This window comes from Eleutherodactylus coqui, chromosome 7 (genome assembly GCF_035609145.1).
Source record: "Eleutherodactylus coqui strain aEleCoq1 chromosome 7, aEleCoq1.hap1, whole genome shotgun sequence".
NCBI lineage: Eukaryota > Metazoa > Chordata > Amphibia > Anura > Eleutherodactylidae > Eleutherodactylus > Eleutherodactylus coqui.
Genome location: NC_089843.1, coordinates 98913892 through 98941695, shown reverse-complemented (window position 1 = coordinate 98941695; position 27804 = coordinate 98913892). Strand labels below are relative to the sequence as shown.

The 27804-nt window shown below is 46.7% G+C and overlaps 1 protein-coding gene across 2 annotated transcripts in view; it reads right to left on the bottom strand.

The window, feature by feature from the left end:
- Window positions 1-8728: 8728 nt before the first annotated feature.
- Window positions 8729-27804, bottom strand: part of PDLIM3 (PDZ and LIM domain 3) — a 49429-nt gene continuing 30353 nt past the window's right edge. The window contains exons 4-8 of one of the 2 annotated variants that reach the window (XM_066573448.1): window positions 23930-23997; window positions 20508-20771; window positions 17069-17196; window positions 14645-14753; window positions 8729-11451 (exon numbers count right to left, since the gene is read on the bottom strand). In XM_066573448.1, the coding sequence (XP_066429545.1) occupies window positions 11262-11451; window positions 14645-14753; window positions 17069-17196; window positions 20508-20771; window positions 23930-23997 (759 nt within the window). In that variant the 3' untranslated portion in view covers window positions 8729-11261. The remainder of the gene's footprint in view (window positions 11452-14644; window positions 14754-17068; window positions 17197-20507; window positions 20772-23929; window positions 23998-27804) is intronic. The other variant, XM_066573449.1, reaches the window with a different exon arrangement.

Here is a 27804-nt window from a genome sequence, read left to right as displayed (position 1 = left end):
CTACGCTGTGAATATACCCTACCGCCCTCCGCTACGCTGTGAATATACTCTACCGCCCGCAGCTACGCTGTGAATATACCCTACCGCCCTCCGCTACGCTGTGAATATACCCTACCGCCCTCCACTACGCTGTGAATATACCCTACCGCCCTCCGCTACACTGTGAATAGACCCTACCGCCCTCAGCTACACTGTGAATAGACCCTACCGCCCTCAGCTACACTGAATAGACCCTACCGCCCTCCGCTACACTGTGAATAGACCCTACCGCCCTCCGCTACACTGTGAATAGACCCTACCGCCCTCCGCTACACTGTGAATAGACCCTACTGCCCTCCGCTACACTGTGAATAGACCCTACCGCCCTCCGCTACACTGTGAATAGACCCTACCGCCCTCCGCTACACTGTGAATAGACCCTACCACCCTCCGCTACACTGTGAATAGACCGTACCGCCCTGAGCTACACTGTGAATAGACCCTACCGCCCTCCGCTACACTGTGAATAGACCCTACCGCCCTGCGCTATGCTGTAAATAGACCCTACCGCCCTGCGCTATGCTGTGAATAGACCCTACCGCCCTGCGCTACGCTGTGAATAGACCCTACCGCCCTCAGCTACGCTGCGAATATACCCTACCGCTCTCCGCTACGAATATACCCTACCGCCCTCCGCTACGCTGTGAATATACCCTACCGCCCTCCGCTACGCTGTGAATATACCCTACCGCCCGCAGCTACGCTGTGAATATACCCTACCGCCCGCAGCTACGCTGTGAATATACCCTACCGCCCTCAGCTACGCTGTGAATATACCCTACCGCCCTCAGCTACGCTGTGAATATACCCTACCGCTCGCAGCTACGCTGTGAATATACCCTACCGCCCTCAGCTACGCTGTGAATATACCCTACCGCCCTCAGCTACGCTGTGAATATACCCTACCGCCCTCAGCTACGCTGTGAATATACCCTACCGCCCTCAGCTACGCTGTGAATATACCCTACTGCCCTCAGCTACGCTGTGAATATACCCTACCGCCCTCCGCTACACTGTGAATAGACCCTACCGCCCTGCGCTACGCTGTAAATAGACCCTACCGCCCTGCGCTACGCTGTGAATAGACCCTACCGCCCTGCGCTACGCTGTGAATAGACCCTACCGCCCTCCGCTACACTGTGAATATACCCTACCGCCCTCCGCTACGCTGTGAATATACCCTACCGCCCTCCACTACGCTGTGAATATACCCTACCGCCCTCAGCTACGCTGTGAATGTACCCTACCGCCCTCAGCTACGCTGTGAATATACCCTACCGCCCTCCGCTACGCTGTGAATATACCCTACCGCCCTCCGCTACACTGTGAATAGACCCTACCGCCCTCAGCTACACTGTGAATAGACCCTACCGCCCTCCGCTACACTGTGAATAGACCCTACCGCCCTCCGCTACACTGTGAATAGATCCTACCACCCTCCGCTACACTGTGAATAGACCCTACCGCCCTCCGCTACACTGTGAATAGACCCTACCGCCCTCCGCTACACTGTGAATAGACCCTACCGCCCTCCGCTACACTGTGAATAGACCCTACCACCCTCCGCTACGCTGTGAATAGACCCTACCGCCCTGAGCTACACTGTGAATAGACCCTACCGCCCTCCGCTACACTGTGAATAGACCCTACCGCCCTGCGCTACGCTGTAAATAGACCCTACCGCCCTGCGCTACGCTGTGAATAGACCCTACCGCCCTGCGCTACGCTGTGAATAGACCCTACCGCCCTCAGCTACGCTGCGAATATACCCTACCGCTCTCCGCTACGCTGCGAATATACCCTACCGCCCTCCGCTACGCTGTGAATATACCCTACCGCCCTCCGCTACGCTGTGAATATACCCTACCGCCCGCAGCTACGCTGTGAATATACCCTACCGCCCGCAGCTACGCTGTGAATATACCCTACCGCCCTCAGCTACGCTGTGAATATACCCTACCGCCCTCAGCTACGCTGTGAATATACCCTACCGCTCGCAGCTACGCTGTGAATATACCCTACCGCCCTCAGCTACGCTGTGAATATACCCTACCGCCCTCAGCTACGCTGTGAATATACCCTACCGCCCTCAGCTACGCTGTGAATATACCCTACCGCCCTCAGCTACGCTGTGAATATACCCTACCGCCCTCAGCTACGCTGTGAATATACCCTACCGCCCGCAGCTACGCTGTGAATATACCCTACCGCCCTCAGCTACGCTGTGAATATACCCTACCGCCCTCAGCTACGCTGTGAATATACCCTACCGCCCTCAGCTACGCTGTGAATATACCCTACCGCCCTCAGCTACGCTGTGAATATACCCTACCGACCTCAGCTACGCTGTGAATATACCCTACCGCCCTCCGCTACGCTGTAAATATACCCTACCGCCCTCAGCTACGCTGTGAATATACCCTACCGCCCTCCGCTACGCTGTGAATAGACCCTACCGCCCTGCGCTACGCTGTGAATAGACCCTACCGCCCTGCGCTACGCTGTGAATAGACCCTACCGCCCTGCGCTACGCTGTGAATAGACCCTACCGCCCTCCGCTACGCTGTGAATAGACCCTACCGCCCTCCGCTACGCTGTGAATATATCCTACCGCCCTCCGCTACGCTGTGAATATACCCTACCGCCCTCTGCTACGCTGTGAATATACCCTACCGCCCTCCGCTACGCTGTGAATATACCCTACCGCCCTGAGCTACACTGTGAATAGACCCTACCGCCCTCCGCTACACTGTGAATAGATCCTACCGCCCTCCGCTACACTGTGAATAGACCCTACCACCCTCCGCTACACTGTGAATAGACCCTACCGCCCTGAGCTACGCTGTGAATAGACCCTACCGCCCTGCGCTACGCTGTGAATAGACCCTACCGCCCTCCGCTACGCTGTGAATATACCCTACCGCCCTTCGCTACGCTGTGAATATACTCTACCGCCCGCAGCTACGCTGTGAATATACCCTACCGCCCGCAGCTACGCTGTGAATATACCCTACCGCCCTCCGCTACGCTGTGAATATACCCTACCGCCCTCCACTACGCTGTGAATATACCCTACCGCCCTCAGCTACGCTGTGAATATACCTTACCGCCCTCAGCTACGCTGTGAATATACCCTACCGCCCTCCGCTACGCTGTGAATATACCCTACCGCCCTCCGCTACACTGTGAATAGACCCTACCGCCCTCAGCTACACTGTGAATAGACCCTACCGCCCTCCGCTACACTGTGAATAGACCCTACCGCCCTCCGCTACACTGTGAATAGACCCTACCGCCCTGCGCTACGCTGTAAATAGACCCTACCGCCCTGCGCTACGCTGTGAATAGACCCTACCGCCCTGCGCTACGCTGTGAATAGACCCTACCGCCCTCCGCTACGCTGTGAATATACCCTACCGCCCTCCGCTACGCTGTGAATATACTCTACCGCCCGCAGCTACGCTGTGAATATACCCTACCGCCCTCCGCTACGCTGTGAATATACCCTACCGCCCTCCACTACGCTGTGAATATACCCTACCGCCCTCCGCTACACTGTGAATAGACCCTACCGCCCTCAGCTACACTGTGAATAGACCCTACCGCCCTCAGCTACACTGTGAATAGACCCTACCGCCCTCCGCTACACTGTGAATAGACCCTACCGCCCTCCGCTACACTGTGAATAGACCCTACCGCCCTCCGCTACACTGTGAATAGACCCTACTGCCCTCCGCTACACTGTGAATAGACCCTACCGCCCTCCGCTACACTGTGAATAGACCCTACCGCCCTCCGCTACACTGTGAATAGACCCTACCACCCTCCGCTACACTGTGAATAGACCGTACCGCCCTGAGCTACACTGTGAATAGACCCTACCGCCCTCCGCTACACTGTGAATAGACCCTACCGCCCGCAGCTACGCTGTGAATATACCCTACCGCCCGCAGCTACGCTGTGAATATACCCTACCGCCCTCAGCTACGCTGTGAATATACCCTACCGCCCTCAGCTACGCTGTGAATATACCCTACCGCTCGCAGCTACGCTGTGAATATACCCTACCGCCCTCAGCTACGCTGTGAATATACCCTACCGCCCTCAGCTACGCTGTGAATATACCCTACCGCCCTCAGCTACGCTGTGAATATACCCTACCGCCCTCAGCTACGCTGTGAATATACCCTACTGCCCTCAGCTACGCTGTGAATATACCCTACCGCCCTCAGCTACGCTGTGAATATACCCTTCCGCGCTCAGCTACGCTGTGAATATACCCTACCGCCCTCAGCTACGCTGTGAATATACCCTACCGACCTCAGCTACGCTGTGAATATACCCTACCGCCCTCCGCTACGCTGTAAATATACCCTACCGCCCTCAGCTACGCTGTGAATATACCCTACCGCCCTCCGCTACGCTGTGAATAGACCCTACCGCCCTGCGCTACGCTGTGAATAGACCCTACCGCCCTGCGCTACGCTGTGAATAGACCCTACCGCCCTGCGCTACGCTGTGAATAGACCCTACCGCCCTCCGCTACGCTGTGAATAGACCCTACCGCCCTCCGCTACGCTGTGAATATATCCTACCGCCCTCGGCTACGCTGTGAATATACCCTACCGCCCTCTGCTACGCTGTGAATATACCCTACTGCCCTCCGCTACGCTGTGAATATACCCTACCGCCCTCCGCTACGCTGTGAATATACCTTACCGCCCTCCGCTACGCTGTGAATATACCCTACCGCCCGCAGCTACGCTGTGAATATACCCTACCGCCCTCCACTACACTGTGAATATACCCTACCGCCCGCAGCTACGCTGTGAATATACCCTACCACCCTCAGCTACGCTGTGTATATACCCTACCGCCCGCAGCTACGCTGTGAATATACCCTACCGCCCTCAGCTACGCTGTGAATATACCCTACCGCCCTCAGCTACGCTGTGAATATACCCTACCGCCCTCCGCTACGCTGTGAATATACCCTACCGCCCTCCGCTACACTGTGAATATACCCTACCGCCCGCAGCTACGCTGTGAATATACCCTACCGCCCTCAGCTACACTGTAAATATACCCTACCGCCCTCAGCTATGCTGTAAATATACCCTACCGCCCTCAGCTACGCTGTGAATATACCCTACTGCCCTCAGCTACGCTGTGAATATACCCTACCGCCCTCAGCTACGCTGTGAATATACCCTACCGCCCTCCGCCACTTTGTGAATATACCCTAAGGCCACTCTCACACGTGCATTTTAGAAAGCGCGGCATTTTCACTACGATTTTCAGCGTCGTTTTTGCGTGTCACAGCGCTTGACTGCGCTTTTTATTGCACCCCATTGTTGTGATGGGTGATGAAAATTGAACGCACGTCTGCAAGGCTGCAATGAAATCAATGGCAGCGTTGAAACACGGTTAGTGCGGCGCTCGGGACGCCGCTGTAAAAAGCAGCATGTGTGAGAGTGGCTGCACGGAAATAAAATTGCTCATGTAAATAAGTCCATTCAAAGGAATGGAGGTCATATTCATGTGAGTTTTCTGTATTGCGCACCGAACAAAACTTGCGCTAAATCCCCACCCATGTGAATAAGCCCTTGGGCCGTTTTCACACGGCTGAGAAAATCGTGCGAGATTTGTGTGTGGGATGCGGGAAACAAATCGTGGCACGTTCTATCTTTCTGCGTGCCGTTGCATCACATCTCCCGTTATTTGCAATGGGGCCGGCGGCAGCATCGCACCACTGAGCAAAATTGCATGTTGGTGAATGTAATATTGGGCTGTGATTCATGTTTGACCGCTTTCGGCAGTGATCACTAGAGGGCAGTATGGCTTACTGAATGTGGTATGTTTGTTGCTTCCAAGTTCTCTTTCATTTGTATTTTGTGGCTAAGGGCTCATTGACAGGAGGGAATTTGCGCAGCTAACTAACTTACATACACAAAAAAATTGCGACTATTAGAAGCAATGACTTCCTATGGAAAGGCTCAGACGAAGGAACTTTAGCCATGCAAAAAAACAAATAAAATAATAGGACATCAGTGGCATCAAGGGAGGGAGGAGGGAGTTCAGCTGCGTCCAACACTCGGAAAATAAGACAGCTGCCTGCATTTTACACATTAGGAGGATTTCTACCGACCAAGGAAATTCCAAACAGCAGCGCATTTTTTCTGCAACACGCCGCTGCAGATCGTGTGAATGGGCGATTTTTACGCAAATGAAGCTCGAGACTCGTCTGAGGAAAATCGTCCATTCACACTATTGTTTGGTTTTTTTTGTTTGGCGGATTATCCTCGTTTTTTAATTTGTGCGATTTTTGATGCCCGTCCGAATGAGCCCTTGAGTGTGCAATTGTGTATTTGCTGCATTTAATGCATTAGAATCACTAAACTCCTTTCTCTGTGAATTGCGCACACAAATTCTGTGCACACAAATATGCCTTAGGGCTCCTTCTCACTGGTGCCTGGATATTAGGCAGTGAATCATGGCTCCATATTGCCCTCGCCATCCATATGAAACCCCCGAGGTGCGAAGCATTTTCATGTGAAAACAGCCTAACTTCACTGCGGGGCTGAAGGAATGCCCCGCCATGGGTGTCACAGCCGCAGCAGATGATCGCGGAGATCCCCAATTGCTTTCATTGTTACTGCCAATAAATCACTGGTTCATACGCAAATATGCTCGGTAGCGGCGTATTTGTGCATGCGCCCGTTTGTTTAAAGGGGTTGTCCCGCGAAAGCAAGTGGGGGTATACACTTCTGTATGGCCATATTAATGCACTGTGTAATGTACATCGTGCATTAATTATGAGCCATACAGAAGTTATTCACTTACCTGTTCCGTTGCTAGCGTCCTCGTCTCCATGGTGCCGTCTAATTTCAGCGTCTAATCGCCCGATTAGACGCGCTTGCGCAGTCCGGTCTTCTCCCTGGTGAATGGGGCCGCTCGTGCCGGAGAGCGGCTCCTCGTAGCTCCGCCCCATCACGTGTGCCGATTCCAGCCAATCAGGAGGCTGGAATCGGCAATGGACCGCACAGAGCCCACCGTGCACCATGGGAGAAGACCCGCGGTGCATCGTGGGTGAAGATCCCGGCGGCCATCTTGCTAAGGTAAGGAAGAAGTCGCCACAGCGCGGGGATTCGGGTAAGTACTAAACGTTTTTTTTTTTAACACATGCATTGGGTTTGTCTCGCGCCGAACGGGGGGCCTATTGAAAAAAAAACAAAAAACGTTTCGGCGCGGGACAACCCCTTTAAGTCCTGAATGTGCTCATCCATGGACAAGAATAGGACCTACAACGATTGCCTTCACATGGAGCATTGGTCCGTGTGAAAGAACATACCAGTGAATAGCTATAATGGGCCAATGTTCTTCCCCGAACACACACTTGTCTGAATGGGCCCTTACGTTGTGTCAACACACTGTACACGCTGCGTGTATTCATAAAGCCCCATTGACCTGGTGTATGCCGGTACGCTTCAGCTTTTTTTTCTCGCTCTATGGTAAAGCATAGCAAACTACTAGATTGCAGATTTGCTTCTGAGGGCTTTAACAGACAGGTGCATGCGCAAATACGCTCGCCGTTATGGAGCGTATTAGCACATGAACCAGTCAAAAAGTAGGAAGATAGGTCCTGCTCTATCTTTTCTCGCATGCAGAAAAACTACATACAAGAAAGATTGGGCAAGTCCTATCTTTTCCTGCACATAGTAATAACGCACGAGAATCACGCTAGTCAAAACTGAACCGTTGAAATCAGAGGTTTCATCTTGTCAAGTTTTGCGGACGTTCTTTTCACATTGCTGGGGTCTGATGGGTAACAAAGAGAGCTCTCTCTGTACTGACCGTGGCGTGTAAAGGGTTAAACACGGGGACTCCAAAGTTTATTCAGCCAAGTACCTGCTTCCCTCGGCTTGGGAGACTTGTACCGGGCTTCTAATGCAGCGCTATCAAAAGACAGCACTACAGAATAAAGCCTCATAACAGCCGCTGTCAAAAGACGTATTGGCAGTCGTTAAAGGTTAAACCCCTTAGTGGCGTATTGGAAGTAAGTAATGCCCCCTTTACACAGGACGAGAAACTCATGATTCTAGTTTGCCCGAGTGAAAAAAATGCTGACGTCATCTCCAGCTTATTCCCGCTCGGGTGGCGTATTTAAAGTGCAGTATTCTTTCACTAATCTTGAGTGTTTCACATTCCTATCAGGCACACTGTACTATCAGTGTTTAAACTGCCCAACAAGCACACAAGCCTGCTCTGATTTTCATGACGGCTGAAACTCCACAACGAATGAGAAGCACGCGATTCTCATTCGTGATTCAGTCGTTGACTCGCATTTCAACTGAATGATTATTGTTCGGTTTCACTCATTTGAATGATTTTCTGAACAATAATCATTTTGTGTAAACTCAGTTTAAGGGGTTAAAACTAATCTCCATTTTTTTTAAAAACCACCACCTAAAATGTTGTAATAAGAGCATTAGGGGAGATTTACTAAGCTAAATGTGTCAGATTCTGGCTGAACTAGCTCTAAAAAACTGTCCTACACGGCTTGTGCCACATTTATGTATTTTAGACACTTTTTGTCCGTCTATAGACAATGGGTGGGGGGTGAAAATCTCAATATATAGTTTGTAACAAACTTCTATATTTTCTCTAAAACAACAGTAGGTCCAATCAGTTGTGTTTTTGTGTAAATTTATTTAACATTCATTTGCATTATGTAGCAAAAAGTCACACATTCTTTTCAAATGTTGTCACATCAAAAATAGTGTAAAGGTATGTTCACACCTAGCGCAAATGCTGCAGATTTTCTGTGGCAAAACCCCTGCTCATGCATTGGTGCGGATTTTGACTGGAAATCAGCTGTGAGTCTGCCTGTACTGCGCTCCTCTCATGTCCCAATACTGCTCTGGGTACAGCAGCGTGCGTAGGGAACTGCTACCGAGCCCCGCCGCCGGCGTTCATGTGATGTGACGGCCATGTGATGCCAATTGCACATCACATAAACACCGGTGGCGAAGCTCGGTGGCAGTTGCTGGTGTGCTGCTGCACCCAGAGCTGTATGGAGAGGTGAAAACACCGCAGGGCAACCGGAAATTAGGTGTGGATTCGCAGCTGATTTCCCTGGGAATGGGGTTTTTGATGCAGAAATGCTGCGGAATTTCCCACTGTAGAATATCCTCAGCATTCCCGCTACTTGTAAACATACCCTATTAACAGGATAATGTTTAGTTGTGCTTCTTCATGGCTACCTCACCTTATATCTAAATATAACAAATCTATGATAACTGCAGTCTTGTAATTCAGTGGCTTGTAAAAATGCAAATACAATCGTGACATTCCAGAATCCTTTAGTAAATTGAAAAATATTAGTTGACTGAAAAAAATAAATACTGTTAGTAATCTGTTATTTCCAGCAGTAATGGTACTAGGCATTGGCTGTGTTTTGTATTACAAAGTAGCCTGAATTAAAGGTATTTTCACACTGATTTGTCATCTTTGTTTTTGTGGTGCAAATAAATCCATCTAAATAAATATCAGCTATTCCATTAATGAGGAATTCACATTTCTGACATTTATCTGTTGTTCCATTGACTTCTTAATGGAGGTCCCAGCGCAGATGTGAATGCAGCCTAAAATAACTATAATCAACCATTCCATAGTAGACTGATAAGTACTGCAGTTTACTATTTGTTTCTTTTCATTAGTGTACCTAGATGCGTAGTATCACTGGTGACATGCAGGGTTCAGTATTGATGGAAATCTACTGTATTAGGTTTTTCATTGTGTTATTTGTTGTATTCTTCAGGCTGCTTGGGAATACACGGAGCTGAGTAAACAGTCCTTTCATTATTTTGATAATGTTTCATCTGTATGATTTTTGTATACAGTGGATATACAGTGCCAGGTTTTTGTCATGTTAAAAAATCCGACAAAGCTGAATCGTTTTAGGTTTATTTCCAACGTCAATGTGCCCCGTTATCTGTGCAACTCCATTGACAAACAAACTGATATCTTTTAGGGTAGGGAATAACAAAAAAAAAAAACACCCAACAACTGAAATACTGTGGTTGCACTTTATGACAGCATTCGGTCTTTTTGGGTTGGTGTCTATCAGCAGAGCACATCTTGACTTGGCAATCTTCGCCCACTCTTCCTTGTAAAAGCATTCCAAATCTGTCAGATTGCGAGGGCATCTTGTGTGTAGCGCCCTCTTCAGGATCTTCAACAGGATTCAGGTCTGGGCTCTGGCTGGGCTATTCTAAAACTTTGATCTTCTGAAAAAGAGTCACTCTATCGTTAATTTGTAGGTATGGTTAGAGTTGTGCAAAAAACCACACTAACATGCTCCCATTCATTGAAATTAGCAATTAAGGTAATTAGTTCAATATATGCTATTTTCGTGTACAAATGCACAGAAAAATAGAGCATGCTGTGTGTTTTTTTGCACAAACGAATGTGCCTGTGAACTAACCCATTGAAATCAATAGGTTCTATTCACTGGGTATTGTGAGCGCAAATACGTTTGTTTGACACAAGCCTAAATGTGATTGGCTGATGCTGAACATAGCCCCACCCCTAAATATAAGAGGGTGTTCACAGTTACGCAACTACATATTATTAGTTATTTTTCCACCCTAAATTATTTCAGTCTGTTTTCCAGTGGAATTGTACAGATAACGGGTCACACTGAAGGTGAAAATAAATCTGTAATGACTCATCTTGGTTAGATTTTTTTTAACAACATTTTTTTAACAAAAGCCTGGCATTGTAACAGGGGCTTTTAATATCCACTGTATGAGATTATAAGCTTCAGAAAGCAGTATGTTATGGTGAAAAACATTTTGCAAAAACAATAATAAAAATATTCGTCATTCTCATATAAAGGTGAAAGTGCGGTGCTTTCATTTGCGTGAAATGATTACCTAAGCTCTACGTTATCTAAACAGTTTTTCAAAAAGCTTTTTTTTTCTTCATGTCTTCCTTCAAATGAGTAAGCTATGCAACACCCCATCCATTACCCAGATAAAAACTCTGACTATTGACTATAGTCAATTTATTTACAATGTAATGTTGAATTGACTTTCTGGGTAAGGTTTTCGTTTTTCCCATTGTTGGCAAACCTTCCACTTTCATGCTATTTGAAAGCCTACACCTCATTAAAGCTGATCGTCATTATTGAAATACGTTGTGGTTGAAGATGGCTCCATTTACGCCTTTGGATAGACTGTGACTGCGTCGTATCCTTCTGGTGGTCTCATGCGTGCTCTCGCATGGGCTTCACAATACAGCTGGCCATCCACAAAGAAGTATCCTTTCTGTTTCAAGTTCAGGTTGCAGTCTTCACACACAAAGCAGTCGGGGTGGCGGAACTTGTCCCTAGCTTTTACCACGGTGCCTCTGCATTTTGTAATATGAAAGAAATTAGATATTTTACTATTCATCTTTGCATCTATGAAAAAATGTGTACAGTATAGCTCATACACGTCTATGGGAGATTCATTTGGCTATTTGCTTGAAAACATCATTCAAAAATCTGTCCCTATAATGCATTGCTCACATAGTTGCATGGCTTCTTACAAGAGAGAGCTCAGATACTCTAGAAGCCACATCTATGTCGGTTAGACGTAAAAAGAATATTAGGGCTGGAAACGCAGAAGCAGTTTGTGATTCATTTTTAGATGCAGTTTTTTGAGCCAAAGCCAAAAGTGCATCCAATTGGGATGAGAAGTATAAGGCTCCATTCTCACGGGCAGTTCAGTTTCAATAAAAACTGCACCGAAAAGTGCATTTGCGAAAACTATGTGTGTTTTGCCACATTTTACTACAAACATAGTAAAAACACACATGGTTTCTCCAGTGCACTTTCTGGTATGTTTTTTTTATTGCAACCGAAGTGCCCCGTTTGAATGAACGTGATTTATGACCCGATATATCGCATTCGCAGTCCTAAAAACCCCTGGATGCGAGGCGTTTTTACATGGAAATTGCCTTGCATAACTGAGAGGGTCCCCTTCATCGCCGCTGCGGCTGTGACAGCCGCGGCAGGAGATCGCAATCTTTTTCCATTGTTTTCAATAGGGCCGGCACTGCTGGACGATATCACAAAAAGAATGAAGATGCTGAGATGTGTTTTTAACTGCATCCCATCGCAACATGGTGCCATGCAGGGAAATATCGCAAGTGTGAATGAATTCATTCAAAAGAATGGGTTTCATATCTGTGCGTCTTGCAACGCACAAATCTCGCTCTAAGGCCTCCCTCACACAGGCGTTTGCAGAAACGCAATATATTTCAACTTTGCGTTTACTGTGGTTTCAGCACGCTGTCATGCATTTTTTACAACGTTTTGGACAACGTGTTGAAAACACAACCAAGGATGCTGAACAAAAAAAAATCAATACTCTCCAAGCTGCCGCTGTCCGGGTCCCTCCCACTGCTCTCCGGAACTCCTGGAACTTGTCATCACTGACAGAGGATCTTTTACTTGTGACAGGGTTTGAAGACCCTGCCTCCAGCAAGAGATTGCTCTGATTGGTTGAGCCCGCTGAGTGTCAGCAGGCTCAGACAATCACAGCCAGCGCTGAATGCACCAATCGCAGCCATTCGTTGAATGGCTGTCATTGGTGCATCGAGCGCTGGCTCTGATTGGTGGAGCTGGCGCTCCTGAACCAATCAGAGCAATCTCTCCCTGAGAGACGGGGATTTCAATCTCCGTCACCAGCAATAGATGCTTTGTCAGCTTGGCAAGTGGCCGGCAGATGGCTTGGAACTCGAGAGAAAAGCAGCAGGTTCCCCGACGGCACCTGCTAGGTGAGTATTTTTCTTTTTTTTTTGTTATTGTTTAGGTAGTGCAGCTAGCGCTTATGTTTGGTGATGCCAAAAACGTGGTACAAAGTTGTGCCATGTTTTCAGCAGCACTGAAACCGCTGCCCATTCATTTCAATGGGCGACGCAGGGCCAAGGATAGAACATGCATCGCTGTCAAAGTACAGCATTGAAGACGCTGCATTTTCACGCTTGTGTGAACAGCCTCATAGAACTGAATGGGAGCGTTGTACAGCCTTCAGCACTGCGCCAAAGGCTCTACAAAAACGTCCGTGTAAGGAAGGCCAAAGAGATCCTTCACACTGGCATATTTGCACATCTTTCAGTGGGTCTGTTCACATCATGCGTCGTGTAAAAAAAACCAAAAGGCAGCATGCTCTACTCTTCTGCACATTTGTGCATTAAAGGTTCCTATAGAAGTTTATGAGGGGTGTGCAAATATATACGCAAGGAGAAGTGCAAAACGCTGTGCAATTCTGTAGGAGAAACAACACATCTGGAAGTCATCAGGCTAAATAGTCATTTAAATTGGGGCGTGATCCCGTGCCTTGCGCAAAGAAAAAGTACAGCAAAGTACGCTGATGCGCGTGTAAAAAAGACTTGTTCATGGCACAATTATGTTGCGCGGAGTCATGTGCACTGGCATATATGTAGTGCCCTATTTGCATGCACTAAACACAGAATAGAAAGATGCCCTAGAAGTCTATGGAAATGTACGAAAATACGTAAGGGGACTTATTGTCTGTTGTGAATTTTGCTATGGATCTGCAGAAAATCTGCAACAGATCCACTGCAAAATCCACATGTGTTAGGGCTTCTTCACACGAGCATAGGCTCAAAAACGCTCGCCGCAGCGCAACATATTTATGCATTCACCATCACTTGAGGGGGTGAAATATACTATGAAAATCGACGGCATGAGGGCTCATGCACATGTCAGTATTATTCACCAGGAGCCAAAACCAGGAGCGGGTCCAAAATACGGAAAAAAAGCAAATCTTTCCATTATACTTCCTCTCTGTATGTTCCTGGTTTTGTCTCACAAAATACTGATGAAAAATACGCCCGTGTGGAGGAGCCCTGAATTTGACATTGTCTCAAATTACATTGGCGACTATGCGGACATAAATAAATTGAAAATGTGCCCCATTTTGTGTAATCAAATCAGCATGCATACCACTGAGACATATACTGTACACACACAGCTTACACTCCTTATTCGTAGAGTTTGGAATGTGAACACTCATATCTACACTATAACACTGAACAAGCAGGACATAAACAAGTATTCATTGCATACCTTTAGGGATCCTGCCCACGCGGCGAAAATCCGCTGCATTGCCCGCAGCTATTAGGGTCTATTGAACTTAATAGCTCAATGCTAATGGTGCGGAATTCCATCACGGAATTCTACACCAATGAATCACCCGACCTCACCCGCGGCATGCTCTATTTGCCGCGGGTGTACGTGCGGCCGGCTTCCATTGCAGTCAATGGAAGCCGTCCTTCACGCTATCTTCCGCTGTAGCACAGCGGAAGATAGTGTGAAACCGCTTCCCCGCCAGCCGCGTCATGCGCTCTATTGCGCATGCGCGCCGAAGCGTCTTGTGGGACGGAGGATGCCGGATCCGGAGGTAAGTATTGGGGTCTCTGGGGGGGCGCCATGACGGGCTCCGACGCGGAATTCCGCGGTGGAGCCCGTCACGTCTGTGGGAAGCCAGCCTTACACATAATGTTTTGGGAATTCTAGGAAGCTTATACTTACACGATCCCATTCCCACATCTGTCACATAGCGGAACTTTTTGCACAGCAGATGCTCCTGTGTTGGGCTTATTGACTGGAGCTCTTACACTTCTTGTGCCCGTAGGACGATCTAAAAGAACAAGAATTTTTATGACTTTTCGTATGTTTTTCGTCATTTCACATAATAACTCACCTAGCTTTTTAGAAATCTACGTATACACTGGATCATTTTTTTTTAGTAAGGGCTAATGCCCACGGACAGATTATTGCTGTGAAAATCGCAGCCAGATACCCGCCGCGAATTCCGCAGCAATATCAGTCCATAGACATGCTGTGTAAATGATTCTCCCTTGCCCACGAATAGAAATCAACTGAGATTTTTCCATTCGGAGGGGAGAATCGCAGCATGTTCTATCTTGTGCCGAAAAATGCATGGACGACTTTCATTGCAGTCATTGGAAGCCATCCGTCCCGCGTTATTTCCCTCTGAGCACAGCGGAAGTATCGCGGAAATCCGCATCACAGCCCGACATAATGAGCTGGACTGCACATGCACTCCGGCTCGCCGGACGCGACACTCGCGGTGGATCCGGAGAGATGAGTATGGTGTCTCTGGGGGTGCCGGGTCTGATTCCATTGCGATATTACACAGGCGAAATCCAACCCAGCCGTGGACATGAGGCCTAAATGTATAGGCAAAATATTAGATGTTTACCAAATATGGTTAATGACAATGATTATTATTCAGGGTTCATACGCATCATAGAATACCTGGAAATGTCATGGAATTATCTGATTTGTCATGGAATTTTTTTCTAAGTAGTAGTAATAATAATAATATTATGTTTGTCCAAAACAATTTCTTTATTCCATTACAATCCAGTATTGTGTTTAGCACCATAGGCCAAAGGAATAAAGAAATTGTTGTGAATAAACAGAACTAAAAACACACAAGAATCTCAATACTCAGTCTTGAAAATACAAAAAATGCTTCAGATTTTTAAGTGCATTAGGCCCAATGACAACATGCGGATTTTAATTATAAAATCTGCGTGTGTCATCCGCAGCTCCAGAAGCCCATAGGAATGTATTAGCATCCGCAGGGCAAATAAATGCATGCGGATGTGATTTATTTTTTATTTATTTATTTCCTGGCGTGTGGGTCGAAATCGCAGCATTCTTCATTTTCCCGCTGATCATCCGCACAGATAGCTCCCGCGGTGTCCACTGAAGTCAATGGAAGCTGTCTGGGCCCGCGGTACACCCACAGCTGTTTTTGTGCTGTGCTGCGGATCCGCGGGAGAGCAGGAGATTTTTTTTCTTTAAAAAGTGTGCACGTTGCATGCGTGTGGCACGCTGCCGGCGTGCCGAGCACATCCACCGTACTGAAGTAAGAAGATCCGTTCGCGACAGAGGGGAGACCCGCAGCGTCAAGACAGGTGAGTATGCTGTCATTTTTGGCTTTATGGGTGCGGGCACGGGTGGAAACTGCTGCGGGATTCTGTCGTGCGTGCCTGTGGACATGAGGCCTTAAAAGTTTTTTTGTTCTCAACTGGCCTCTCATGGTTGGGGATTTTTTATGAAAAATTGCAAGTGGCAGCCATGTTTTTGCGAGAAAAAGCAGTTCTGACGCTCAAAAATCGCGGGGAAAAAGTTGTGGTTTTGCCGCGATTTTCACACAGCGATATTGCATTTGCCAATGTGAAGGAGACTTAAACCTCTGATTGCGTGTATTTCGAATTCCGTGAGTGTCATTTAAAATCAAGATTTTGTCATGGAAAAGTCATAGAAAATTTTTTTTGAAAACCTGTATTAACCCTGTTATAACAGTATTTTTCTATACAAAACCTTACAGTAGATGAAGAGGCTAAATAAATACATAAATACAAGCTTGGTAATTTGACAGCTATCATGCGGAACCCACTGCTTTGATACTCTTAAAGCTCCGTCACACTGGCGAGGGCGATATCACCCTCGCTATCTATGTGAAACCCATGAATGTGAGACATTTTCACTGCGTAGATGAAGAACCCCCCCACCCTGCCACGGCAGCCGTCAAGGAGTCCCAATCACAGCCACGGCAGAGGATCGCTGAGTTCTACCATTGTTTTCAATGAGGCCGGGAGGCAGCAGCTGCCCCCGGCCCTATTGAAAACAATTGGCGATATCGCAGAAAGTTAGGACATGCTGCAATTTTTTTCTTTCTTTTCCTGGGTAGCATCGTATCTTGCTGCCATGCAGGAAAAAATTGCTAATGTGAATGAACCAATTCAAAAGAATGGGTTTCATGTTTGTGCATCTCACAACGCACACTTCTAGCACTATTTTCTCGCCAGTGAGAAGGGCCCCTTACCATGGGCATTATGAATGCTTGTCCCTGCATGACAGTAGAGATAATTTTCTTTACATCTACAGTATATAACAAATACATATGTGGATACCAACCAGAATCCTCGTCAACCATATCCTGCAGCACTCTAAAGGAACCGGACTGCCGTGGTCTACTTTCATGTTCTGTGTCGTCATGAAGGAGCCGGTATACATCAGACTGTGGCACAGCAGGCATTGGATCGCTGAAAAATACTTTCATTCAGTGCTGTTTTGTGGAGCAATAATCTCTAACATATGTTACCATCCTATCACAATCTCTTATCAAAGGTTTACCACAGGATTTAAGTTAAAAACCCATTTAACAATGATTACCATATCAACGAACCGCACCAACAAACTCAAGGCCCTTTTACATGCAACGATTATCGCTCAAAATTTGTTCAAATGGCCAAAAGTGAGCGATAATCGTTACATGTAAACGCGGGCAGCCATGCACTGTTCGTTCAATTGTCGTCTAGAGATGGTTTTTAAGCCAGCATAAAAACCATCCCTAGCAGTTCAAAAGACATTTTTATCAGTGTACTGATTTGTTTTTGCTTTGCATACCTAATGAGTTCACTGTTTACTCTGCTAGGAGGAGAAGAATGGAATCTTCTGGCCAGATATTTGCTCAGTGGGAGTGTGTTCATGCGATAACCATCATATAAATACACGCCCAGCTGAGCAAACAACTCCTGGAGAAAAATGCAGATGAAGCCATTATCTGCAGGTGTAATTTTATTCAAAAATGTTGGCAGTTCGTTCACAATTCGTTAAGTCATGCAGTTGTTTAAGCGATAATCGTATAGTGTAAAACGGCCTTTACTGTTCTACAGCTCATCACCAATCTCAGATCCTATCTATGTACAAAGTAAATGCTACAATATGGAGACTTCTTGTCCAGAGAGTATCTAGGATTGTTGACAAGTGGCGACGTAGGATTGGAGTCAAAATTGACAAGGTTATAAAATTATTTATATGTCTGCTACTCTGAAGCAGACTTAGAAATAATTACTAAAATTTAGACTCTTAAGGTCCTTTTACATGCAACGATTATCACACTAAATTCGTCCAAACATCTGAAAATGAGCGATAATCGTTACATGTAAACACTGGCATCATGCACCTTTCGTTTGTACGATGGAATAAAAATGGATAAAATCCCTCGTTTAGCAGCTGAAAGGCTGAGCAAATACATTGCATTTAAATGCATTTCGCTCATTTTTCAAAAGATTGCAGGATACACAGTGTACTCATGTTTTGCTTTGCATACATAATCAGCTCATTGTGTACTCTGTCTCTCTCTGATGGCAAACCACCCTGCAAAGACAATCTGCCAAGAAAACTAAACGATTTGACATCATCCTAGGAGTCAGTCATCACTCGTTGCTTGCACCAGGGGACTTTACCTTTTACCTGCGCATAGGTTATCAATAGTAAAGTGCTGGAAAACCTATTTAATATGTAGTGATTACAATCAGCTAATTATCAGAACTTCCCATATAATTCTGATATTAATCAGTGTATATTATGTATTTTTGTAGGCTGAGTTCACAACTGGGCTATTCCGTTCTTCAGCTGTGTCATAAGAGCCTAACACCGATAATAACTGAAGTGTTGGTTCTGGCACATCACCACCAGAACTGGTGTACAATGGGCCAACTCGACATGATGGGGTCTATTGGGTTTCCGTAATGCAGTCTGGCCTTTTTCCATGTTCAGTACGTAGTACATTGCTGTGCTATTTTGTCTGGGATTTTATGCCAGATCTCAGCAGATGGGAACAAGCCCTTTGCTTGTTTGTGAGAAGAAAAAATGAAACCAAAATCGTGAATCGAGAAAAGATTCATATTGGAGTAAAATATCATCTTTTGGTTTTGTACGCCCGGTTGTACTATATGGCTCCATTTTAGTTCCAAGTTGTATATAATATGCCATCCATAGACGTATGGCCCATAATGTGTCTCCCTATTCTTGAGAATTCACAGGCAACCAGAGGAGGTTTATTCTGCACAGTGTGCAATTGGATATGACATTACAGCATTCAATGCTTCTTGAGAATACCTCTGTAATACAGTGCTATCTTAAAAGGGTTGTCCCGAGAAAGCAAGTGGGGGTAAGCACTTCTGTATGGCCATATTAATGCACTTTGTAATATACATCGTGCATTAAATATGAGCCATACAGAAGTTATTCACTTACCTGCTCCGTTGCTGGCGTTCCCGTCTCCATGGTGTCGTCTAATTTCAGCGTCTAATCTCCCGATTAGACGTGCTTGCGCAGAAGGGTCTTCTCCCTTCTCTTGGGTCTCGGCACAAGCGGCGTTCTGGCTCCGCCCCCTTCTACGCGTCATCGCGTAGCTCCGCCCCGTCACGTGTGCCGATTCCAGCCAATCAGGAGGCTGGAATCGGCAATGGACCGCACAGAGCCCACGGTGCACCATGGGAGAAGACCCGCGGTGCATCGTGGATGAAGATCCCGGCGGCCATCTTGGTAAGGTAAGTAAGAAGTCGCCGCAGAGCGGGGATTCGGGTAAGTACTAAACTTTTTTTTTTTTTTTTTAAACCCATCCCTTGTGTTTGTCTCGCGCCAAACGGGGGGGCCTATTGAAAAAAAAAAAAGCCGTTTCGGCGCGGGACAACCCCTTTAAGGCATATATGGTGGCATATACAGGGCTTATGTACTCCATGTTCCACCATACAGGCTCCATACGCATGGCTCCTTCTTGGGGCTTCTTCAGACAACCCGTATTTCAGCGCTAGAGAATACTAACCTTTGATTTCAATTGATTTTTTGCGGTTCTCTCGGTCGCATAAAAAATAGGACCTGCTCTATGTTATGCACATTTGCACACCAAAGAGTTTATTGGAGGTGCGCACATATATACACACAGGTATGTGCAAAATGCTACACCTCGTTTGGCTTAATAGCCATTTAAGGCCCCCTGTCCACGGGCGTTGCGGTATCCTGCGGGAGCCAACGCCCGGGAGCAGGAGCATGCAGACAGATCTCCCGCAGTCAGCCTATCTGACAGATAGGCTGTCCGTGGAGAATCACGCATGCTGCGAATTGCTGTCCGTGAGCGGAGAATCGCAATGATTCTCCACTCGTGGACAGGAGGGCTGCACTTTCCATAGCAAGGCTATAGGCATGGATTGCGTTCGCCGTGGGGAACGCAATTCAAAAACGCCCATGGACAGGCAGCCTAAATCATGGCTGGGTGACTAGCCCATGTGAACTAGCGATGCTTGTGGAAATACGCACAATATTGTGCACAGGCATGTACCAAAAGTGCACTCGTTTACTGCACAAAAAAGTTGCGAAGGAGCGAGCATATTTTGCAATACACCTGTGTGAAGCCGCCCGTAGGATAAAGTTTTGTGCATAGAAGTCTCAGCATGTAGTAACTTTCCTTACTGGATTGTCCCACTAGTTTATATAGATGTTCTATCTTGAATATCACCTCTATAGAGCAGCAATATGTAAAATAAGTGTTGGTATAAAATCTATGTACCTCATCTGAGGTTTTTCCCCTAAGATGGTGGAGACTTGCCCCTGTAGACTTTCCATAACATTGTCATCAGAATATAGTTGCATCGGTGTATTAAACTGTGCATGGACAATCTTCACACCAGGAAGCTCCATTTCCAGAGGAATGTTAGGCGCCATTCTAGAGGCAGCTTTCAGCTCAACGGGATCTATAGTGCCAACGGTGCTTGCTGTGGAGGGGGTGCTGCGCCCACTGCCAGGGTCAAAGCCTGAAGGTGTGCTGCTTCCACTGTGTTACACAGCCAGTGACGTAGCAGGGTTGAAAAAGTGACATAAGAAGTGCAGAAAAATTAGCCAAAGTGTAGTCATAGAACATGTGGCATGCTTGTATGTTAGTATTTGTTCATTTAAAGCAATCAGTGAAGTGGTGGAGGTAAGGCATGCAAACAGCGAGTGAAGTAATGCTATGGCCCTGTGCACATACTCATTTTATAGCACTATTCTGTATGGTATCCTATAGAGATTTCTGTACATCTGCGTGTTTTCAAATTGGCGTTTGTATTCCTTAGTGCACTGTCCGCGTACTGCCATATGAAAACAAAAATTAGGGCATAATTCATGGAATACTATATACCGTAGGTGCAATTTTTTTGCCAGTAGGGAATAAGAAATTGGATCTGTATATGAATGGGTGACAAATATACTGTATAAGGTACCATTTAAAAAAAAAAATAGACTGAAAGTGCATTAATAGTAAAAAACGCATAGATAAATGAGTGCTCTGATGCAGAACAGTATGCCATACATATACATAGAAAATAATATGGTAACACATGTAACTTTAACGGTGCAGTTTGCCATTTGTGCCAAATGGTACCATATTTTCTACATGCTCATGTCTATGACGTTTAAACAGGGTTCTGCAGCAGATAGCTCTGTTAACACTGCGGTGGCTTAGTTTGTTTCTGATTTTAGTGGAGCTGTGGTTTCAGTACCAAATTTGGCTGCTACAATACGAACAGCACTACCTGCTTCCAGCGCTGTCTGCAATGACAATGGACCTAAGGATCAGCCGATCGGCACCGATCAACTATAGTATAAGTCCTGGAGAACCCCTCTGTGCAGGGAATAAGTGCAGTTTTTCTAGTGTTATTTGTAAGCTCAAGCGACTATCATTTTTCATTGATTTTCAGATAGACATGCAGATTAAAAAGTATTGCAGAGGAACCTTAACCCTTTGCAATCCAGTTTTGGATTCAGGGTTTCCTAGGGGGTTCTCTTTCTTCCATTATATAATGGCGCTATCTGCTGGCTAGAGCCAGTACTGCAGTATGGGACATGCTGAAGAGGCCCCCAACAACAGAGTGGCCAGTAATATACAGTGAGAACACCCTGCCGGACGTCTTCCGACATTGGAGCTGTACAGCCTTCAATCAGAATGTCTTCAGACGTCAGACAGTGGATTGCAAAGGGTTAATAGAGGTAGAAATGTTCCACAAGGCATGCACACTGAATACACAAACATTAGGGACACTTTTCTACTATGAAGTGAACATCTAGCAAGTTGTCAAGAACATTGCACAGTAATATTGTTTCATTTCTAAGCTGGCTGTAGATGGAATGATTTGCCCTCAAATCATTATTTGGGCAGTTTTTAATATTGGGATGCTAGTTGTTAAAGAGCCTTATACTACTGGATATCTTCAACATTGGGAATGATCTTCCAGGGGAAAAAATCATCTCCGCTGATGGAAATATTGTTCATGTGCTTTGCTGCTTATGCACTTTTTTAGTGAGACAGCCCCATCGGCTATTTTATTTTATTATTCTTTTTATTGTGAATATATTGTTGTAAGGCTGATTCTTTTTATATTTCTTCATAGTGACAGATGTGATTCTGAACGACTCACAACTAAAATTTGACAATACAAATTTTTTAAAATAGGTGACCATGATGCCAGCAGTACAGAACAGTGACACTGCTGCCTCTGATTGGCTGCTGTGTTCACTTTGTGGCCATTTCACAAAAAAGACCAGGATGACCAGCTCTGGATCACCAGGTCTGAGGATGGGGAAAGCAACTCTGCTTTTATTATTTTAACAGCATTGAACCTATTTTTTTAAAAACTTGTTTTGTAACCAGTCACCCCTTTAACTGATCTGTGTCTCCTATATTTGCAGTGCCATTTTTTAATACACATTGAATTTACTCACCACCTAAAATTGCATTGAGGAACATATACATATTTTGTTTCTCTTTCTGTGCTGCTCCCTATCATGAGTGCCAGAATATTTTGCATTACAAAAAAAATTTGTTTTAGTATCGTCAGCTCAAAGTATAGTGTGGGTTACATCTAGTACTAACTCAACAGGGGGCAATTGTAATTTTTTAAAAGTGAGCCGAGCTAATGTACTTTTTGGCTTTCTATTCTATTAAAATGTATACGATTATTTGTGGTCTAGGGAGCACTATAAAACGTGTGACACATTCTCGGCACCATCATGCATTCTGTTCACTAATGGTGCTTTTGCTGCGGAATGCAGTTCATTGCATTACAATGGCTTTTGAAAAAAGACATTCACACACTGTAGAAAACAAATCTGTTTGGATTTGTGGGTATGCTTTTAATTTTTATATCTACAGCATGCTGCACTTGGATTTCTTCTTGATTTTTTTAGGTCGGAGTCAGACTAGCGTGGTTTTATCCCCTTAGGCCTCGTTCACACGGACTACAAAATCTCGCTACGAAATCATCGCTATTATTTGTAGAGTGAAAGAACCCATTGGAAACCATTAGCTTCACATACATGCTTTTTTAGCGATGATTGCGTAGCCCGTGTGAACGAGGCTTATGCAGACATATTAATCACAGCCATATAACGGGACAAACCGAAACCATTGATCTCCATGGGAGTTCAGTGGTTTCGTTTTCACCACCTCTATTCCCGCCCATGATTTGTACGGCCGGGAAAAGATAGAACCTGCCCTATCTTTTCCGCATGTAGTTTATGTGGCAGCCTCTATTTTCCCGCCTCTTTTTTCAAATTTCTGCACTCTGGCACAGAGTTTGACCGCCGGCGAGGGGGAAGAAATCTCCCTCTTTTAAGCACAGCTACACTTCGTGCTGACGAGTGTATTTGCGCCTACGGCAGTTTAAACCCGCCTACAATCAGATATTGCCCATTACAAGACGTATTTTCACTCAAAGATTATTTTAATTTGTAATATCGTATGCATATTATAACATTGTTTCAAACTTGCCATTTGTACTGTTTATACTATATTGCAGCATGTTAGCATGTTGTTTTTACGTACTGTGTAAATTAAAGGAAAATGTGTGCTTGACTTCATTTGCCAAATAATCCTGAAGCTCACACTCAGATGTTACTAATAATGTAATTCTCTTTAGTAGCATGCATAGAACACAAATGATTCAAATGTATAACCTGGTCCTGCCTGGAAGTATGAAAGGCTTAGGCCTGACATTATGCTTGTGCTCAAAGTATCCCAAATCCTGTAGAATAAAAGTGGTTGGTTAAAGTTAAATGTAAACCATGAAAAATGTATTTTTCAAATCAGGGAGGATCAGTGCAACTTTTGAAACATTAAAAGGGTTGTGCCAAGTTATAAAGTTATCCCCTAGCCACAGCATAGGGGATAACATAATGCGTGGGAGTCCGACCATTGGGACCTCTGACAATTGCGACAAGGAGGTCCAGTACAAGGCCCTAGGAATCTCCAGTGCTCCCGTTGAAATGAATGTAGCATTGACGCCAAGGGCTTGCATAGAAATCATGTAATCAATAGAGATGAGCGAACACCAAAATGTTCGGGTGTTCGTTATTCGTAACGAACTTCCCGTGATGCTCGAGGGTTCGTTTCGAACAACGAACCCCATTGAAGTCAATGGGCGACCGGAACATTTTTGTATTTCGCCGATGCTCGCTAAGGTTTTCATGTGTGAAAATCTGGGCAATTCAGGAAAGTGATGGGAATGACACAGTGACGGATAGGGCAGGCGAGGGGCTACATGTTGGGCTGCATCCTAAGTTCACAGGTCCCACTATTAAGCCACAATAGCGGCAAGAGTGGGCCCCCCCCCCCTCCCAACAACTTTTACTTCTGAAAAGCGCTCATTAGCATGGCATACCTTTGCTAAGCACCACACTACCTCCAACAAAGCACAATCACTGCCTGCATGACACTCCACTGCCACTTCTCCTGAGTTACATGCTGCCCAACCGCACCCCCTCCCCCCCACAGCGCACACCAAACTGTCCCTGCGCAGCCTTCAGCTGCCCTCATGCCACACCACCCTCACGTCTATTTAGAAGTGCGTCTGCCACGACGAGGGACCGCAGGCACACACTGCACAGGGTTGGCACGGCTAGGTAGCGACCCTCTTTAATAGGGGCGGGGCGATAGCCCACAATGCTGTACAGAAGCAATGAGAAATACAATCCTGTGCCACCGCCATCAGGAGCTGCACACGTGGGCATAGCAATGGGGAACCTATGTGCCACACACTATTCATTCTGTCAAGGTGTCTGCATGCCCCAGTCAGACTGGTTATATGCACCTTAACAGTAACCGCGTTGGTGGTAATGTGGTGGTGACTGCGGACCTAGTACCACGGTTGTATTTTGTTGGTTTTCGGAATGCGGCCAGGATTAAGTGGGCCGTGGCGGGGGGATGGTGTGGGGGCTCTCGTTGTGTCGGTAAAGGTGAAATTCTTGGACTGCCACCAGACGAAGCAATGCAAAGACATTTGCCAAGAATGTTTTCCCTGTTGGAGGAGGAGGGGGATGTTTTTGAGGCACTACGTGTCCTCTCCACGTGTCCGTGGTTATATGCACCTTAACAGTAACCGCGTTGGTGGTAATGTGGTGGTGACTGCGGACCTAGTACCACGGTTGTATTTTGTTGGTTTTCGGAATGTGGCCAGGATTAAGTGGGCCGTGGTGGGGGGATGGTGGGGGGGCTCTCTAGTAGTGTCGGTAAAGGTGAAATTCTTGGACTGCCGCCAGACGAACCAATGCAAAGGCATTTGCCAACAATGTTTTCCCTGTTGGAGGAGGAGGGGGATGTTTTTGAGGCACTACGTGTCCTCTCCACGTGTCCGTGGTTATATGCACCTTAACAGTAACCGCGTTGGTGGTAATGTGGTGGTGACTGCGGACCTAGTACCACGGTTGTATTTTGTTGGTTTTCGGAATGTGGCCAGGATTAAGTGGGCCGTGGCGGGGGGATGGTGGGGGGGCTCTCTAGTAGTGTCGGTAAAGGTGAAATTCTTGGACTGCCGCCAGACGAACCAATGCAAAGGCATTTGCCAACAATGTTTTCCCTGTTGGAGGAGGAGGGGGATGTTTTTGAGGCACTACGTGTCCTCTCCACGTGTCCGTTCCATGTAAGCAATAGTAGCACTCAAGACAGGCCCCAGTAACAATTCTGAAGCAGCAGTATAGCGGGAGCGCAGTCTTCGTTCCATGTAAGCAATAGTAGCACTCAAGACAGGCCCCAGTAACAATTCTGAAGCAGCAGTATAGCGGGAGCGCAGTCTTCGTTCCATGTAAGCAATAGTAGCACTCAAGACAGGCCCCAGTAACAATTCTGAAGCAGCAGTATAGCGGGAGCGCAGTCTTCGTTCCATGTAAGCAATAGTAGCACTCAAGACAGGCCCCAGTAACAATTCTGAAGCAGCAGTATAGCGGGAGCGCAGTCTTCGTTCCATGTAAGCAATAGTAGCACTCAAGACAGGCCCCAGTAACAATTCTGAAGCAGCAGTATAGCGGGAGCGCAGTCTTCGTTCCATGTAAGCAATAGTAGCACTCAAGACAGGCCCCAGTAACAATTCTGAAGCAGCAGTATAGCGGGAGCGCAGTCTTCGTTCCATTTCAGTAGCCTTAGTATAGCCAAGGCACAAGTGACATTTATGTAGCTAAACTGTAGGCCAACCCCACACACCTTTCTGTACCATGAGTGCAGGCGAAGAACATAGAAATTACTATGATTACACTGTAGGTGAGGGCCCCAAAAAATTGGTGTACCAACAGTACTAATGTACCTCAGTAAAAATTGGCCATGCCCAATCAAGATGGCAGGTGAATCGCTTTGGTTAATGTGGCTTAAGTGGTAACTAGGCCTGGAGGCAGCCCAGTGTAACGAAAAATTGGTTCAAGTTAAAGTTCCAACGCTTTTAAGCTAATTGAAACTTAGAAAAATTGTTCAGAAAAATTATTTGAGTGAGCCTTGTGGCCCTAAGAAAAATTGCCCGTTCAGCGTGATTACGTGAGGTTTCAGGAGGAGGAGCAGGAGGAGGAGGAGGAGGAATATTAGACACAGATTGATGAAGCAGAAATGTCCCCGTTTTGGATGGTGAGAGAGAACGTAGCTTCCATCCGCGGGTGCAGCCTACGTATTGCTTACGTATCGCTGCTGTCCGCTGGTGGAGAACAGAAGTCTGGGGAAATCCAGCCTTTGTTCATCTTGATGAGTGTTAGCCTGTCGGCACTGTCGGTTGACAAGCGGCTACGCTTATCGGTGATGATTCCCCCAGCCGCACTAAACACCCTCTCCGACAAGACGCTAGCCGCAGGACAAGCAAGCACCTCAAGGGCATACAGGGCTAGTTCAGGCCACGTGTCCAGCTTCGACACCCAGTAGTTGTAGGGGGCAGAGGCGTCACCAAGGATGGTCGTGCGATCCGCTACGTACTCCCTCACCATCCTTTTGCAGTGCTCCCGCCGACTCAGCCGTGACTGGGGAGCGGTGACACAGTCTTGGTGGGGAGCCATAAAGCTGGCCAGGCCCTTAAAGACTGTTGCACTGCCTGGGATGTACATGCTGCTCGATCTACGCACATCCCCTGCAACATGGCCCTCGGAACTGCGCCTTCTGCCACTAGCGCTGTCGGCTGGGAATTTTACCATCAGCTTGTCCGCAAGGGTCCTGTGGTATAGCAACACTCTCGAACCCCTTTCCTCTTCGGGAATCAGAGTGGGCAGGTTCTCCTTATACCGTGGATCGAGCAGTGTGTACACCCAGTAATCCGTAGTGGCCAGAATGCGTGCAACGCGAGGGTCACGAGAAAGGCATCCTAACATGAAGTCAGCCATGTGTGCCAGGGTACCTGTACGCAACACATGGCTGTCTTCACTAGGAAGATCACTTTCAGGATCCTCCTCCTCCTCCTCCTCCTCCTCAGGCCATACACGCTGAAAGGATGACAGGCAATCAGCCGGTGTACCGTCAGCAGCGGGCCAAGCTGTCTCTTCCCCCTCCTCCTCATCCTCCTCATGCTCCTCCTCCTCCTCCTGTACGC